This window comes from Rhinolophus hipposideros, assembly GCF_964194185.1.
Source record: "Rhinolophus hipposideros genome assembly, chromosome: 20".
Classification (NCBI taxonomy): domain Eukaryota; kingdom Metazoa; phylum Chordata; class Mammalia; order Chiroptera; family Rhinolophidae; genus Rhinolophus; species Rhinolophus hipposideros.
The window spans coordinates 23,783,153-23,796,719 of record NC_138066.1 but is presented as its reverse complement, the minus strand read 5'-3'; the positions used below and the strand labels follow the sequence as shown (position 1 = coordinate 23,796,719).

Sequence of the window (13,567 nt, the reverse complement as noted above, 5' to 3'; positions counted from 1 at the left end):
ATTAAATCTTTACCTAAAATGCTCATCTAATTGAAAACTTCCATACAATAGGAACAAAAACAAATAGTAACCAAATATGACAGTCAGCAAGTTGGTTATGCCAAAAAGTAAGGACATTGTCAAAGAATAATAGAGATATGTCAAAGGACACAGATGCCAAGTTAATAAATAGGCTTCAACTAACCAAATGTGGGACATTTTGAGCATTAAAATAATGATTGAATGATACAGCACATTGAATAAAATAGGAATCTATTAAGCCAAATGATATACATAAATAAAAGAAATAATACAAAGTTTGATGAGGAATGGAATATTTACCATAGTTTAAAATTACTTCTTAACTCACTATCCACGCAGGGCACAGCACAGAGGCAGTAGACTGAAATGCCTGTCTCCAGGGCTCACATAAAACGAGTATATTTACGTACTTTAAAAGCTGCTGCCTGAGGGTCTAGGTTTCAATCCACCTGCAGCTAGGTGCTGACTGAGATCCATACCACATTAACAAAAGGAAAGATAAAAATCTATGATCATCTCGATACAGAATAATAATCTGAAAAAATTCAACATCCATTCATTATTAAAAAAAAAAAACTCTCAACAAAGTCTGTATAGAGGGAATATACCCCAGTATAACAAAGGCCAGATAAGACAACAGCTAACATAACACTCAATGGTGAAAAGCAGCAAGCTTTTCCACTAAGATCAGGAACAAGACAAGGATATCCACTCTTGCCTCATTTATTAAACATAGTACTGGAAGTCCTAGCCAGAGCAATTAGGCAAGACAAAGAAAATAAAGGCACACAAATTGGGAAGGAAGAAATAAAACTGTCTCTATTTGAAGATGACATGATAGAAAACCCTAAAAACTCCACCAAAAACTATTAGAATAAACAAATTCGGGAAAGTAGTGGGATACAAAAGCAAACATACCAAAATCAGTTGTATTTCTTTGCAATAATAATGAACTATCAGAAAGAAAAATTAAGAAAACAATCCAATTTGCAATTGCATTGAAAAGAATAAAACACCTGGGAAAGTTTAACCAAGGAAAACTGTAAGACACAGATGAAAGAAATTGAAGATACAAACAAAAGATATTCCATGCTCATGGACTGGAAGAATTAATATTGTTAAAACATTCAAAATACCCAAAGCAATCCACAGATTCAGTGCAATCCCTATCAAAATTCTATTAACATTTTTCACAGAAATAGAATATACATTCCTAAAATTTGCATGAAATCACAAAAGACCTCGAGTAGTCAAAGCAATCTTGAGAAAGTAGATTGGAGGCATCACACTTCCTAATTTCAAGCTATATTACAAAGCTACAGTAATCGAAACAGTGTGGTATTGGCATAAAAAGATGCTAAAAATAGACCAAAACAGGCAAGTAAACAAAAGAAGGTATTACTAATAAAGAAAAAAGACTATAGCCATCACTAATATAGTTACACATAGTTTTAGAATTCCTAGCCAATGTAATAAGGAAAAAGAACTGAAAAAAGTCAAAAATTATCATGATCAGAAAATATGTTGTACGTACAAAATCTAAGGAAATTTACTGAAAAGCCATTTGATCATACAATAGAGTCTAGGAAAGCAGAAAGATACAAATTCGATACAAAACAAAAGTTTCATCCTATAACAGCAATAACTAATTTTAAAACATAATTCCTAGATGCCAAATTTCTATACTGTAAACATGTGATTTCTAACAATATTAAAATGTAATTTCAATGCAATCCAAATAAAAAACTGCAGAAGATTCCTTATATAACTCAATAAGGTTACTCTTAAAATGCATCTCAGTAAGAAAATGCCCAAGAATAGCTGGGAAAGTTTTTGAAATTGACCATTATGTCTTGTTATAAAGCTAAAGTAAATAAAATAGCATAATATTGGTGAAAGGTATTGTTTTAATATTACTTTCTATTAGAGAAATTTCCAAACATACATCAAGTATAGACTGTTATAATGAACCATCAATATCTACATTACACAGCTTCAATAATTATTATCACTTTGCAAATCTTGTTTACTCTATCTCTTGGTTTGTTTTGTTTTGCCAGAATATTTAAAAGCAGATTAGAGATATCCTATTATTTTACCTGTAACTATTTCACTATGACTTAGGATATATGTCTGACAGATAAAGACTTAAAAAACAAACTCACTATTGCTGACCCAGCAAAATTAGCTGATTAACATCAGATAATACCCAGTTCAAGGTCTATTTTCGCCAACTGTCTCAAAAAAATCTCTTTACATTTTGTTTAAATCAGGCTCCAAAAAAAGTTCACAAATTGCATTTAGTTTATGCCTCTTAAGGCTCTTGTAATCAATAAAACTGTTTTCTCTTGTCATTTATTTGTGCTTTTATCTGACACTCTCTTACTGTTAGAGTATTTTAAAGAACATTCTACAGATCTGCAAATACTTTTGTATGTATCACAAGAAAATAAGGACATTAAATTCTTTAATAGTATCTACTAAGGCAAATGTTCAAATCTCACTATTTGTATGAAAAAATACATTTTTATACTACTTGATTTGCATGAGACAGGATTCAAACAAGGTCTTCACTTAGTATTTAGATAATATTCTCTAAAATTACTTTTAACCTCTGCCACACACCCACTTTTATTTTCCCATTATGATTATTTGTTGTTAAAACTGGGTCATGTTTGTAATGAAGAACTTCCCACATTTTGGATTTGGCTAGTTGCATTCTCATGGTATTATTTCACTTGTCCCTCAGTCTCCGTATTTTGTTTAAAGTGCAATTATATCTAGGGTCTGTATGTACAATTCAGAGGGCTGAGCAGCATATTTCATAAATGATGTTGTACACATCCTATTGCATCTTATCGCAAAGCAAATGATAACTGATGTTCCACTTTGGTAATGTTAAGACTCATCAGCTACAACCAAACACAGATGATTATTGCCTAGACTCATTGTTTCACCAGGGATAGCAACATAGTGAATTCTTAAATTCACAACCCTCGTTTCAATTGAGATATAACTGACATGCACCATTATATTAGTTTCAAGTGTACAACATGATGGGTCGATATTTACATAGTATATATTATAAAATGATCACCAGAATAAGTCTACATTCTAACTTTTTTTTAAGCTGGAATTCTTCAATAAACAAAAACATTCCCAGGGCTGGCCCGGTGGCTCAGGCGGTTGGGGCTCCGTGCTTCTAACTCCGAAGGCTGCCAGTTCGATTCCCACATGGGCCAGTGGGCTCTCAACCACCAGGTTGTCAGTTCAACAACTCGAGTCCCTCAAGGGATGGTGGGCTGTGCCCCCTGCAACTAGCAATGGCAACTGGACCTGGAGCTAAGCTGCGCCCTCCACAACTAAGACTGAAAGGACAACAACTTGAAGGTGAACGGCACCCTCCACAACTAAGATTGAAAGGACAACAACTTGACTTGGAAAAAAGTCCTGGAAGTACACACTGTTCCCCAATAAAGTCCTGTTCTCCTTCCCCAATTAAAAAATCTTTGGGGAAAAAAAAGAAAAAGAAAAACATTTCCTCACCAACTATTTCATTATCTTGTTAAATTGATACAAAAAAGGTAACTGCTAGATACCTTCCCTTTAGTTATCAATTTTCAGAATGGTTAGTACACAAGAAACCTTACAGTAATGCCCAATGCTTCCTTTTTAAGTATCACTATAAACACATCATGGGTTTGTACATATTTAAGATGTTTCATTCTATTTAGATATTTTTCACAGAAATTCATGACAAACAGCATTTTACACTATTGGGAAAGGATGGATTAGTCAACAGATGGTGTTGGGTCAATGAGTTATCTCTCAGAACAATGTAGTAAACTGGTAAATACATAAACACAGGCTCTGTGAAACAAAAGATTATTTGGTATTTTAGGCTATTAAGATCATATCTCAGTATCTACCAAGTGATATTAAGAATATTATATACATGTAAAGCGGTTAGCATGATGCCTAATACAAATTCTCAGTAAATTATATGCAGATGTGTACGTTTGTGTGTATGAACACCCTCACGCGTGTATGCACAGTGGCATGCTGGGAAATGTTAAGCTCTCTCTCCAAGGGAAAAAAAATGCTGTGATGCGTAGGGTTTGCTAATTTCCATTATGTAAACACACCAACTGTGGATGATTTCACACTACCCATGTAATGTCACTACATCCAGAGTTAGGGACAGATGTGTGTAACTGATTCTCATTAGTCACTGTGAACTGGCTCCAGTATACCAATGAATAATATCCATATAATTATATACACTATAAAACTCAATTATTTTGTGTATATGTGGATATGTATGTTTGTACATGTGTACGTCTGTGTATGTATATATGTATGCATGCACATAGAATCAAAATGCCTAGAAAAAGGTCTGGAGAGATGGATATCAAATTGATAACAACGTTTTCTCTGGAGCAAGAAAAGGTATTACGAGGTATTAAATGGAATTTTGCCTTAATATTCATTGGGTTGTCCACCTAATGCTTATGTATTTATTGGGTCAAAATAGGGGAAATACTTTTTCTCTTAATTATCTGGCCACTTTATCACCAACAACACTACTTTCTCATTAAGCTCCAATATGATATAAATAACCAGCTAGATTAGATGTCATATTACACAAAGCAAACACCTTCTGAAAAATATACAACTTACTTTGGCTTCAGTTTCTCCCCTGTGAAGAGTATACAGGTGATGGACAGCACTTTGTGATGAAGACCAAGGATGAGTCAGAATTTGGAACACGTGAAAGTCATGGCCAAGGGTGTCTGTTGTGACTAGAAGCATTCCTGAAGGACATACCAAAGAAAGGTGAAAATAAACAATTATGTATGTGGATGACATATTTTCACATAGTACTCATCATGCTTTAAAATAGTATCAAAGGAAAAAATATCACCAAAGATATAAGAAGGGTCCCACAATAAAAACGTTAGAACACAGTACCTTTTTCCTATGTGAATACAAAAACTTAAGGCCTCATCAGCATACAATAGTGAGAATCCTAGATGTAAAGGTTTTATGATGCTCCCGTATGACTAGTAGAATAAAGTTTGATGTGTCTAACCTTAGAGAGAATTCACAAGCATTTTTTTTTTTTAGATCATCAGCAACCTTTTTTTTTTTTTTTTTTTGGTTAGGTTGGTACAAAAGTAATTGCAGTTTTTGTAATTATTTTTAACCTGTTAAACCGCAATTGCTTTTGCACCAACCTAATAGTTTCACATGTACAAAACAATCTACCCTGGCATAATATTTATTGAAATGCTTACAGTATCTTTCAGAGTGAGTTTTTAATTTTGATGAGATGTCACAACTTAGAAGTCTTTGCCTAATCCAAATCATAAAAATTTTCTGTTTCCTTGTCAAAGTTCTATACTTTACATTTAGGTCTATCATCCATTTTGAGTTAATTTTTATATAAAATGTGAGGTATTAAATTAACTTTTTTGCAAATGATATCCAATTGTTCCAGCAAGATTTCCTGAAGACTATTCTTTATCCATTGAATTCTTCATTCGTTATCCTTTGCCACAGACCAACTGGCTATATTTCCATACATTTTTTTAGAAGTATAATTCTATTCCATTGATTTCTGTACTTAAATATTCCTTAATACTATACTTTCTTGATTACTGTAATTTCATAGGAAATTTTGAAATAACTAAAGTGAGTCCTCCTTTTCTGATCTTTTCCAACATTATTCTGGCTACTCCAATTCCTTTCCCTTTTCAAACACAGAATCGGACTTTTGATTGCTACCAAAAAAAAAAAAAATTCCTAGGATTTTTGGGGAGTGTATTGCCTATAAATCCATTTGGAATAATGGACATCTTAATAATATTCAATATTCTGATCTATGAACACATCATATTTTTTGAATTGTCTTCTTTGACTTTTTACTTCTTGTTCAGCACATAAATTATATTTTCTTACAGCTATTATAAATGGTACTCTTTATTTTATTTCAATTATTAACTTTTCCGTGCTGGTATACAGAGATCTAATTGACAGTTTTTATGTTGACTGCACATTCTGCCAGTTCTAGGAGTTTTTATGTACTTGTAGATTACATGGAATTTTCTTTACAATCATACATGATTGTATGTTTTCCCCTTTCCAAACTACATGCCTTTTCTTTCTTTTTCTTGCCTTACTATATTTGGGGAGGTAAACAGGAGTGGTGAGAAGCAATATTTATGCTTTGTTCCCAGTTTTAGGAGAAAGCAGTTAATCTTTAACTATGACATTAGGTTAAGTTTTTTTTAAATGCTCTCTATCACGTTAAGGACGTTCCTTTCTACTCCCTAATTTTCTGAGAATTTTTATAATTAATGAATGTTGGATTTTGTTCCATGTTTTTCTGCACCTGTGAAATAATTATGTGGTTTTTCTCTTTAGTCAATTAATATGATGAATTTCAATAATTAAAGATTATCAAATGTTGCACAACCCTTGCATTCCTGGATAAGCTCTACTTGGCCAAAATCCTTTCTGATATGCTGCTGGATTAAATTAGCTAATAGTTTGTTGAATATTTTCATGACTGCATTCCTGAAATACAGGTTTGTAGATTTCTTTTCTAATAATGTGTTTGCCTGTTTTTGGTATCTCTGGTGTGAAATGTTCCTCATATTCTTATTTTCTAGAAATGATTGGGGAAAACTTATTCTGTTTCTAAAATATTTGGTAGAATTTGTTAATAAAACTATGTGGGCCTTTTTTTGAAGATTTTAAATCATTTTAATGTAATTTATTTTTAATTTAAATTTTGTTAATTAAAAAAATATTTTTTAATTTAAAAATTCTTCTTTGGTGAATTACTTTCCGTAATTCAAAGAAATGGTACCTATTAATATCTGTAGGGTCTTTGGCAATGCCCACTGTTTCATTTGAGATGTTACAAATTTGCATCTTCTCCTTTTTTTCTTGGTTAGTCTATCTAAATTGTTTCAAAAAACCCTGTATTTTAGTGTTATTAATTTTCTCTTTTAAATTTCATAAATGTCTCCTACTGTCTTTCTTCTGCTATTACTATCTTCTGCTACTATTTCCTTCATTCTCCTTGCTTTAGTTTTATTTGCTTTCTTTTCTCAAGTTTCTTAAGGTAGAAGCTTAGATTAGTGCTTCAGGAACTTTATTCTTTTTCAGAGTAAGCGTATATTGGTATAAATTTCCCTGTAAGCCTGCTTTAGATACATTCCACAAGTTTTAATATGCCACATTTTCTTTTACATTCAGTTCTAAATGTTTTCTAAAGACATCCTCTTTTATTCATGGTATATTTAAAGCTATGCTGTTTAGTTTCCAAATATTTGGGTATTTTCCAGGTATCTTTCATATACTGATCTCAAGTTTAATTCTGTTATGATAAGAAGTTAGTTAAAATGTGTTTTATGTCTCAGGAGATGATGCCAGAATTGGTAACTGGTTCCATGTGCACTGGAACACATAGAGCGTTCTATAAATGTCAATTCATTCAAGTAATAGTGTTGTTTGGATGTTCAATATGCTTACTCTATTACTGGGTAGAAGTTTACATCTCCATGTATATTTGTGGTTCTGTTTTTTTCTTTTTCACTTATACGTATATGCTCCATTCATTTTAGACCTTTTTTTTTTTCAGGTTCGCACACATTTAGGATTGTTATGACTTCTTGTTGAATTACCTCTTTTATCATAATCTCCCATTTTAACTCTGGTATTTCCCCTGTTCTGAAGTCTACATTTTCTAGTATCGATAATCACTCCAGCTTTGTTTTGATTCATGTATGCATGGTATATATTTTTCCATTTGTTTACTTTTATCATCAATATAATTGTCTTTTAAATGATATTGTTTTAGATCACAATTGGAGTCTAGTTTTTCCTTTTTATTCAAACCCAGACTTTTAATTGGTGTCTGTAGTTCATTCACATTCAGTATAACTTACTGGTAGGGTTAAATTTTTATCTATCATTTTATTGTTTTTTTATTTCCTGATTTTCTCTTGGGTTTTGTTTTCTGTTCTTGTTTCTTTCCTTTCAGTATTTTTAATATCCAGTTTTATTTTATCTATTGGTTTTTGGATAGATCTCTTTATGCTAAGTTTTTATTAGCTTTTCCAGGGATTATAATACACATATCTAAATTTGTGTTTGTTGGGGTGGCCAGTTAGCTCAGGTGGTTAGAGCATAGTGCTGATAACACCAAGGTTGCCAGTTCAATCTCCTCATGGGCCACAGTGAGTTGCGCCCTCCTTAAAAATAATAATTATTATTATTATTATCATTATAATAAATATGAATAAATAAATTTGTGTTTGTTCATATTTTGTCCAGAATTTATATCTGTTTTCTGTGGGAATAATAGCTTATTAGCTTACTCTGCTATTCCAAACGTGGAATTATATTTTTTAACTCTTAAAACTGTTCTTTGTTGAAAGAAAAGATAAGAATATTAAGCACCTGTGGGAAGATAAAGTAGCCATTTAAATGGAAAGATGAAGTATATCTGAGTTTGCTATTTATGTGGCTAACGTAAAGTTCAGCCATATTCACTATATTAAATTTAAAAAATACGATACTAGATGCCAGTGTCCTGGCTATTTCCAAGAGAATACATTTTAAATGATAGAAAGTGTTATTTATTAAGATCTAGTTCAAATCTGTAACAGCTTATATAACATTACCTCCCAGCTTTTATAACACTGCATCTAGCTATGGTCATGATGTCATTCACATACTTTATATGCTTTCTATATTGTTGTTGTTCAAACAACAAATTTCTAAAGTTGGGCATGAATGCTTTGTTGTCCTTTTGTAGACAGTATTTCTTCAGTTCTCCTACTTTTTGCTGAGTGATAGCAAGTTTGAATTATCACAATTCCACTACTACGTTTTTGATTCCACCTTTCCACAACAAAACTATTTTGTATACATGACAAATAATCCAATGGGAACATCATTCTGGAAATATGATAAACTGACATTTATAACATATACATATTGCTTACCTACTGAAGATAAACTTCATTTCTTTTAGAATCGTATGTCAATAGTTTACTCATAATGAGTATTCAAATAAAAGTCCCTATAAGCCAATCAAGACTATTATTGTTTTGCATATGCGTGTTCACAGGTGAACACTTTTCAATACACAACTAGCTTTTCAAAGTGATATCAATATCTGCTTGATTTTTAATATATAAAACAAATTCAAATTTTTGGAGAAAGCCCACTGAAAATTTATCCTTATTATCTTCTGTGTATCCTATCTCAAAAGTTCTCTTTTTCAACCTCTCTACACAAAAGTGGCTTCTAGAATCCAGCAATTAGTTTACTTTTCTTGACTTTGACATGATTTTTAAAAATTAAGAGAGCATGGAGGAAAGGATGAAATGGCCTGTGTACTACTGTATATACAATCATGTGTTTTCTTTTAATATATAATTTCCTCTTTTGCACACATACTGCTTGCTGGTAGAAATGACAAGTTTTTTTTTTTCTAGAAAACAACTTAAAAAGCAGATATACATAAAAGGAAAAACTCGTACAGAGTAGACTGTGGCTTCAGAACTATTTATGCAGCATCAGAAGACTAAACCAGACTCCAGCCTGGCCATAAACTGAACCCACGCCCCAAATGAGGTGCCAAGCCACAAAAAGCATTTGCGTCATCTGGGAATACAAGGAAAAGAAGGACTTCTAATTATAGGGCCTGGAAGCGGAAGCCTAGAGTGATTAGCTGTTTAGGCGCTGCTGTATGTTTATCTGGAAGCTTCCTCTCCCTCACTCTCAGCTTCAAGTTTGATAGATGAGCGTTAGCATTCGAGGGTGGGGACTGAAGCTACTGATGGTACATGGCGTTCTCCAAAATCTGAGGTAGCTGGATACTGAACATTAAGGCTTTTGCGGCCTCATAAGAACATAAGTCTTTTTAACTGGGCGTCAGCTGGTTAGCCCAAAAGGCAAAATTAAAGAGTAGCAAACCTCCACTGGGCATATGTTATAAAATCTTGGAAACATGAGTAGGTATGTCTTTTTTGCCATATCCTATTTATAACACCTACCTAATTGTATGGTTCTTTATCACATGAACACTATGAATTGGAAGACAAATTACCAGCTATTCACACTCTCTTCCAAAAAAGACTCATAAACACTGATATGCTGGGTCACACAGAAATCTGTAGAGGAATTCAGATCATATCACTCATAAAATAATTTTATGCTCTAATATTAATTCTTGTGAATTTAATGCTTCCCATCAATACTTGTACAGACTGAAACTTCCAAAGTCTTCAATTATTTCTTTTAAGTTACTAGTCAAATTTGTAAACATAAAAGCAAAGAAATGGAATCCTAGTACTGACCAAAATCTTTTAGGTATTCAAATTACATAAAAACACAAAAATAGCAACGCCTATTAAAGTCTGATTAATAAAACCTTTAAATTGAATATAAATCCTTGAAAGCAACGGTCTCAAAGTCTCCCTATGGACAGAACCACTGTTAACACATTTCTTAAACTGCTTAGAGGTGCTGGTAATCAAACTCTTCATTGTATTCTTCTACTTTTGTGGCCCAGGATATAAGACTTTCTAAAATTTATGTTTGATAACAGGGCAAAAGGCATTGAAGTAAACAGTATCAAACAAACAAAGGACATGACTTGTTTGATCCATTCCTAAAGTTGCATATATCCAGAACCAAGATGAAAGAGAACAAAACCTTTGATATGGCTCTTACTCATTTGTTCCATGTGGAAAAGTCTAAAATCAACAATTAGTTTTCAAGCTCACTTATTTTATAACTTATTAATTCCATCCTCCTACATTTTTAGGAGTTTGAAGTTAAATGTTCTAACATCTTTCTTTAACTAATTAACTTGTTTTCTTCCTTTCATTTTGCATCATGAAATTTTTAAAGTTCTGAAGAAATCTTTAACCATATCCAATGGGTTTTCATATGAAATGTTCTAATATTCATTATTTTCAATAGTATATCCATCCAACAGACATATAGGAAAGTGGTGCATGTCTATATGTATTCTTATTTTTCCAAATGGTTGAATATATCTCATCAGATGCCAAAATTTTTTTAAATTAAATTTATTGGTTAGTAAAATTACATAGGTTTCAAGTGTACAATACTATAATTCTAAAGTGTACAATCATCCATATATTGCATTGTGTGCTCGCCAAAGTCAAGCTTCCTTCCATCACCATATATCTGACTCCTTTTACCCTTTTCTACCACTTCCCTAACTCCCATTACCCTCTGGTAACTACTAAACTGTTATCTGTGTCTATGAGTTTTTGTTTCTTTCTTCGTCTTGTTCGTTTGTTGCTCTCAGTTTCATATCCCACATATGAGCGAAATCATTTGGTTCAGAATACTGTTTTAAACTTTATTAACCTCTATTAATGCATAATTTATATACAATAAATGCACTCATTTTTAGTGTATGACTTGATGAGTCAGACAATATATATACACCTATGCAACTACTATGGTAATCAAGATAGAGATCCAGGGAAAAGATTCCCTTGTGTCCATTTGCAGTCCATCCCCTCCCCATCGCAGGGCCCCAGGCAACCACTGATTAGCTTTCTGTCATTATGAATTAATATTGTCTACTTCAGAATTCCAGGTAAATAGCATCACACAATATTTTGCTAAACCTATCTGCTGCAGGTAACAGTAGTCCATTCATTTATTTATATTACTGAACAGTGTTCCATTATATGGATATATGACAACTTATCCATTCAGCAATTGTTTCTAGTTTTTCACTATTATGTTTTTATTTCTTGTAGGTGACTATTTACGAGTGGAATTACTGGGTCATATGTATGTTTACTTTATATGAAACTGCGAAAGCGGCGTGTAATATGACTTCCATAATCTCATCAGCACTTGTTATTGCCAGTCTTTTAAAATGTTAATAATTTCAATGATTTATTATGCTTCTAATATGCCATATTTTCTTGGTGATCAGTGATTCTAATCATCTTTACATGTGTTAAATGGTTATTTGTATAGTTTGTGACATGATTGTTCAAATCTTTTGCTCATTTAAATTGTTTTATATAGACATATATTTTTTCCCTCCCAATGTATGGTATCCCATTGCATTTTCTTAGTATCTTTCCCTAGAGGTGTTTAAGTTTAATAGAGAACAATTTTACAGTTTGTGTTTTTGGTGTCCAGTCTCGATATTATGCTTACATTTTCTTTTTGACGGTTTATAGTGTTAGCTTTTAAAGTAAGTCTATGATCTATAGATGATGTATTATAGACTCATACACTTGAAACCTATACAATTTTATTAACTAATATCACCCCAATAAATTTAATAACATTTAAAAAATAAATTAAGTCTATGATCAATTTAGAGTTACTTTTTGGGTACAGTATTAAGTAAATGCTTATTTTTATCCTAAATGGATATCCCAGTTGTTCAAACACTATTTGTTGAGACAACTATACTATCCCTATTGAATTACTGGGCAGTTTCGTCAAAAATCAAATGACCATAAGAGTTTGATTGATTTATGGATTCTACTCCTTCCATGTATGTAAGGAGTATAGTCATAGATATAGTCAAGTATATCTATGACTATACTTACCCAAAGCCTTCCTTTTTGGATTACTGTAGATTTAGAGTAAGTCATAAATTTAGGTAGTTTCAGTTTTCAAAATTTATTCCTCTTTTGCAAGATTTGACTTTCCACGTAATTTTAGAATAAGCTTGTGTTGATTACTTTTGGTTTAAACACTCACTTTAAATAAAGTTAACCATTAGTGAATAATATTAACACAAAACACTAACAGAATATCAAGGCATAAAAGAGATCAAACATTTCTATGAAAATATGGTTTTCTACCATAATTGATTTTTCTTACCCTATTATAATGTAAAATTACAATGCAGAGGGTCACTAGAATGGCAAAAATGTAAAATTTTTTAGATAAAGCAGGAGAATTGAAAAGATAAGGGAGTATGATTTAAGAAGATTAATTTAACTCATAACTTTATTCAGGAAATCGACATAACAATTTCAGAGTTTTATAACTCTAGGGCCTTAGAAACAACGTGCTGATTTCAATTAACAGATATTAGAACTGAAACCCACAGACAGTGAGAAATCTAAATTTAAAGGTCTAAAAATAAGTGTTAGTTTTTGTTATCTATTATTATGTATCAACGCAATGCTACTGTTCTCAAAGAAAAATTATGTACTTACACACACACACATACACACACAACTAGTACTAAATGTCAAACAACCATTACTAAAAGTTCATAATAAAATATATTTTGAATTGAGGTTAACAGAAATTTGGTACATAGAGAGAAGGGTTAAGAAAGTTAATATCATGAAAAGCAAAAAACATGAAGGAGAAATAAAGAAGAGGATATGATTCAGGAATTTGGGAATTTAGGAATTTCCAGAGGAATGACATTCGATGTACTTCAGAGCTATGTTAAACAGAACTTTTAAATTTTCTGGGAGGAGCTTATACAGGTGCGTAT

The 13,567-nt window shown here is 32.0% G+C and overlaps 1 protein-coding gene across 18 annotated transcripts in view; it reads right to left on the bottom strand.

Annotated features, from left to right (window-relative positions):
* BCAS3 (BCAS3 microtubule associated cell migration factor) overlaps window positions 1–13,567 on the bottom strand; it is a 568,714-nt gene that overhangs the window by 341,118 nt on the left and 214,029 nt on the right. For 17 of the 18 annotated variants that reach the window (XM_081029000.1, XM_081029006.1, XM_081029003.1 and 14 more), the window contains one exon: window positions 4,702–4,835. The exons of the other annotated variant lie outside the window; for it this stretch is intronic. In XM_081029000.1, coding sequence (XP_080885126.1) covers window positions 4,702–4,835 — 134 coding nt within the window. The remainder of the gene's footprint in view (window positions 1–4,701; window positions 4,836–13,567) is intronic. 18 annotated transcript variants of the gene reach the window in all.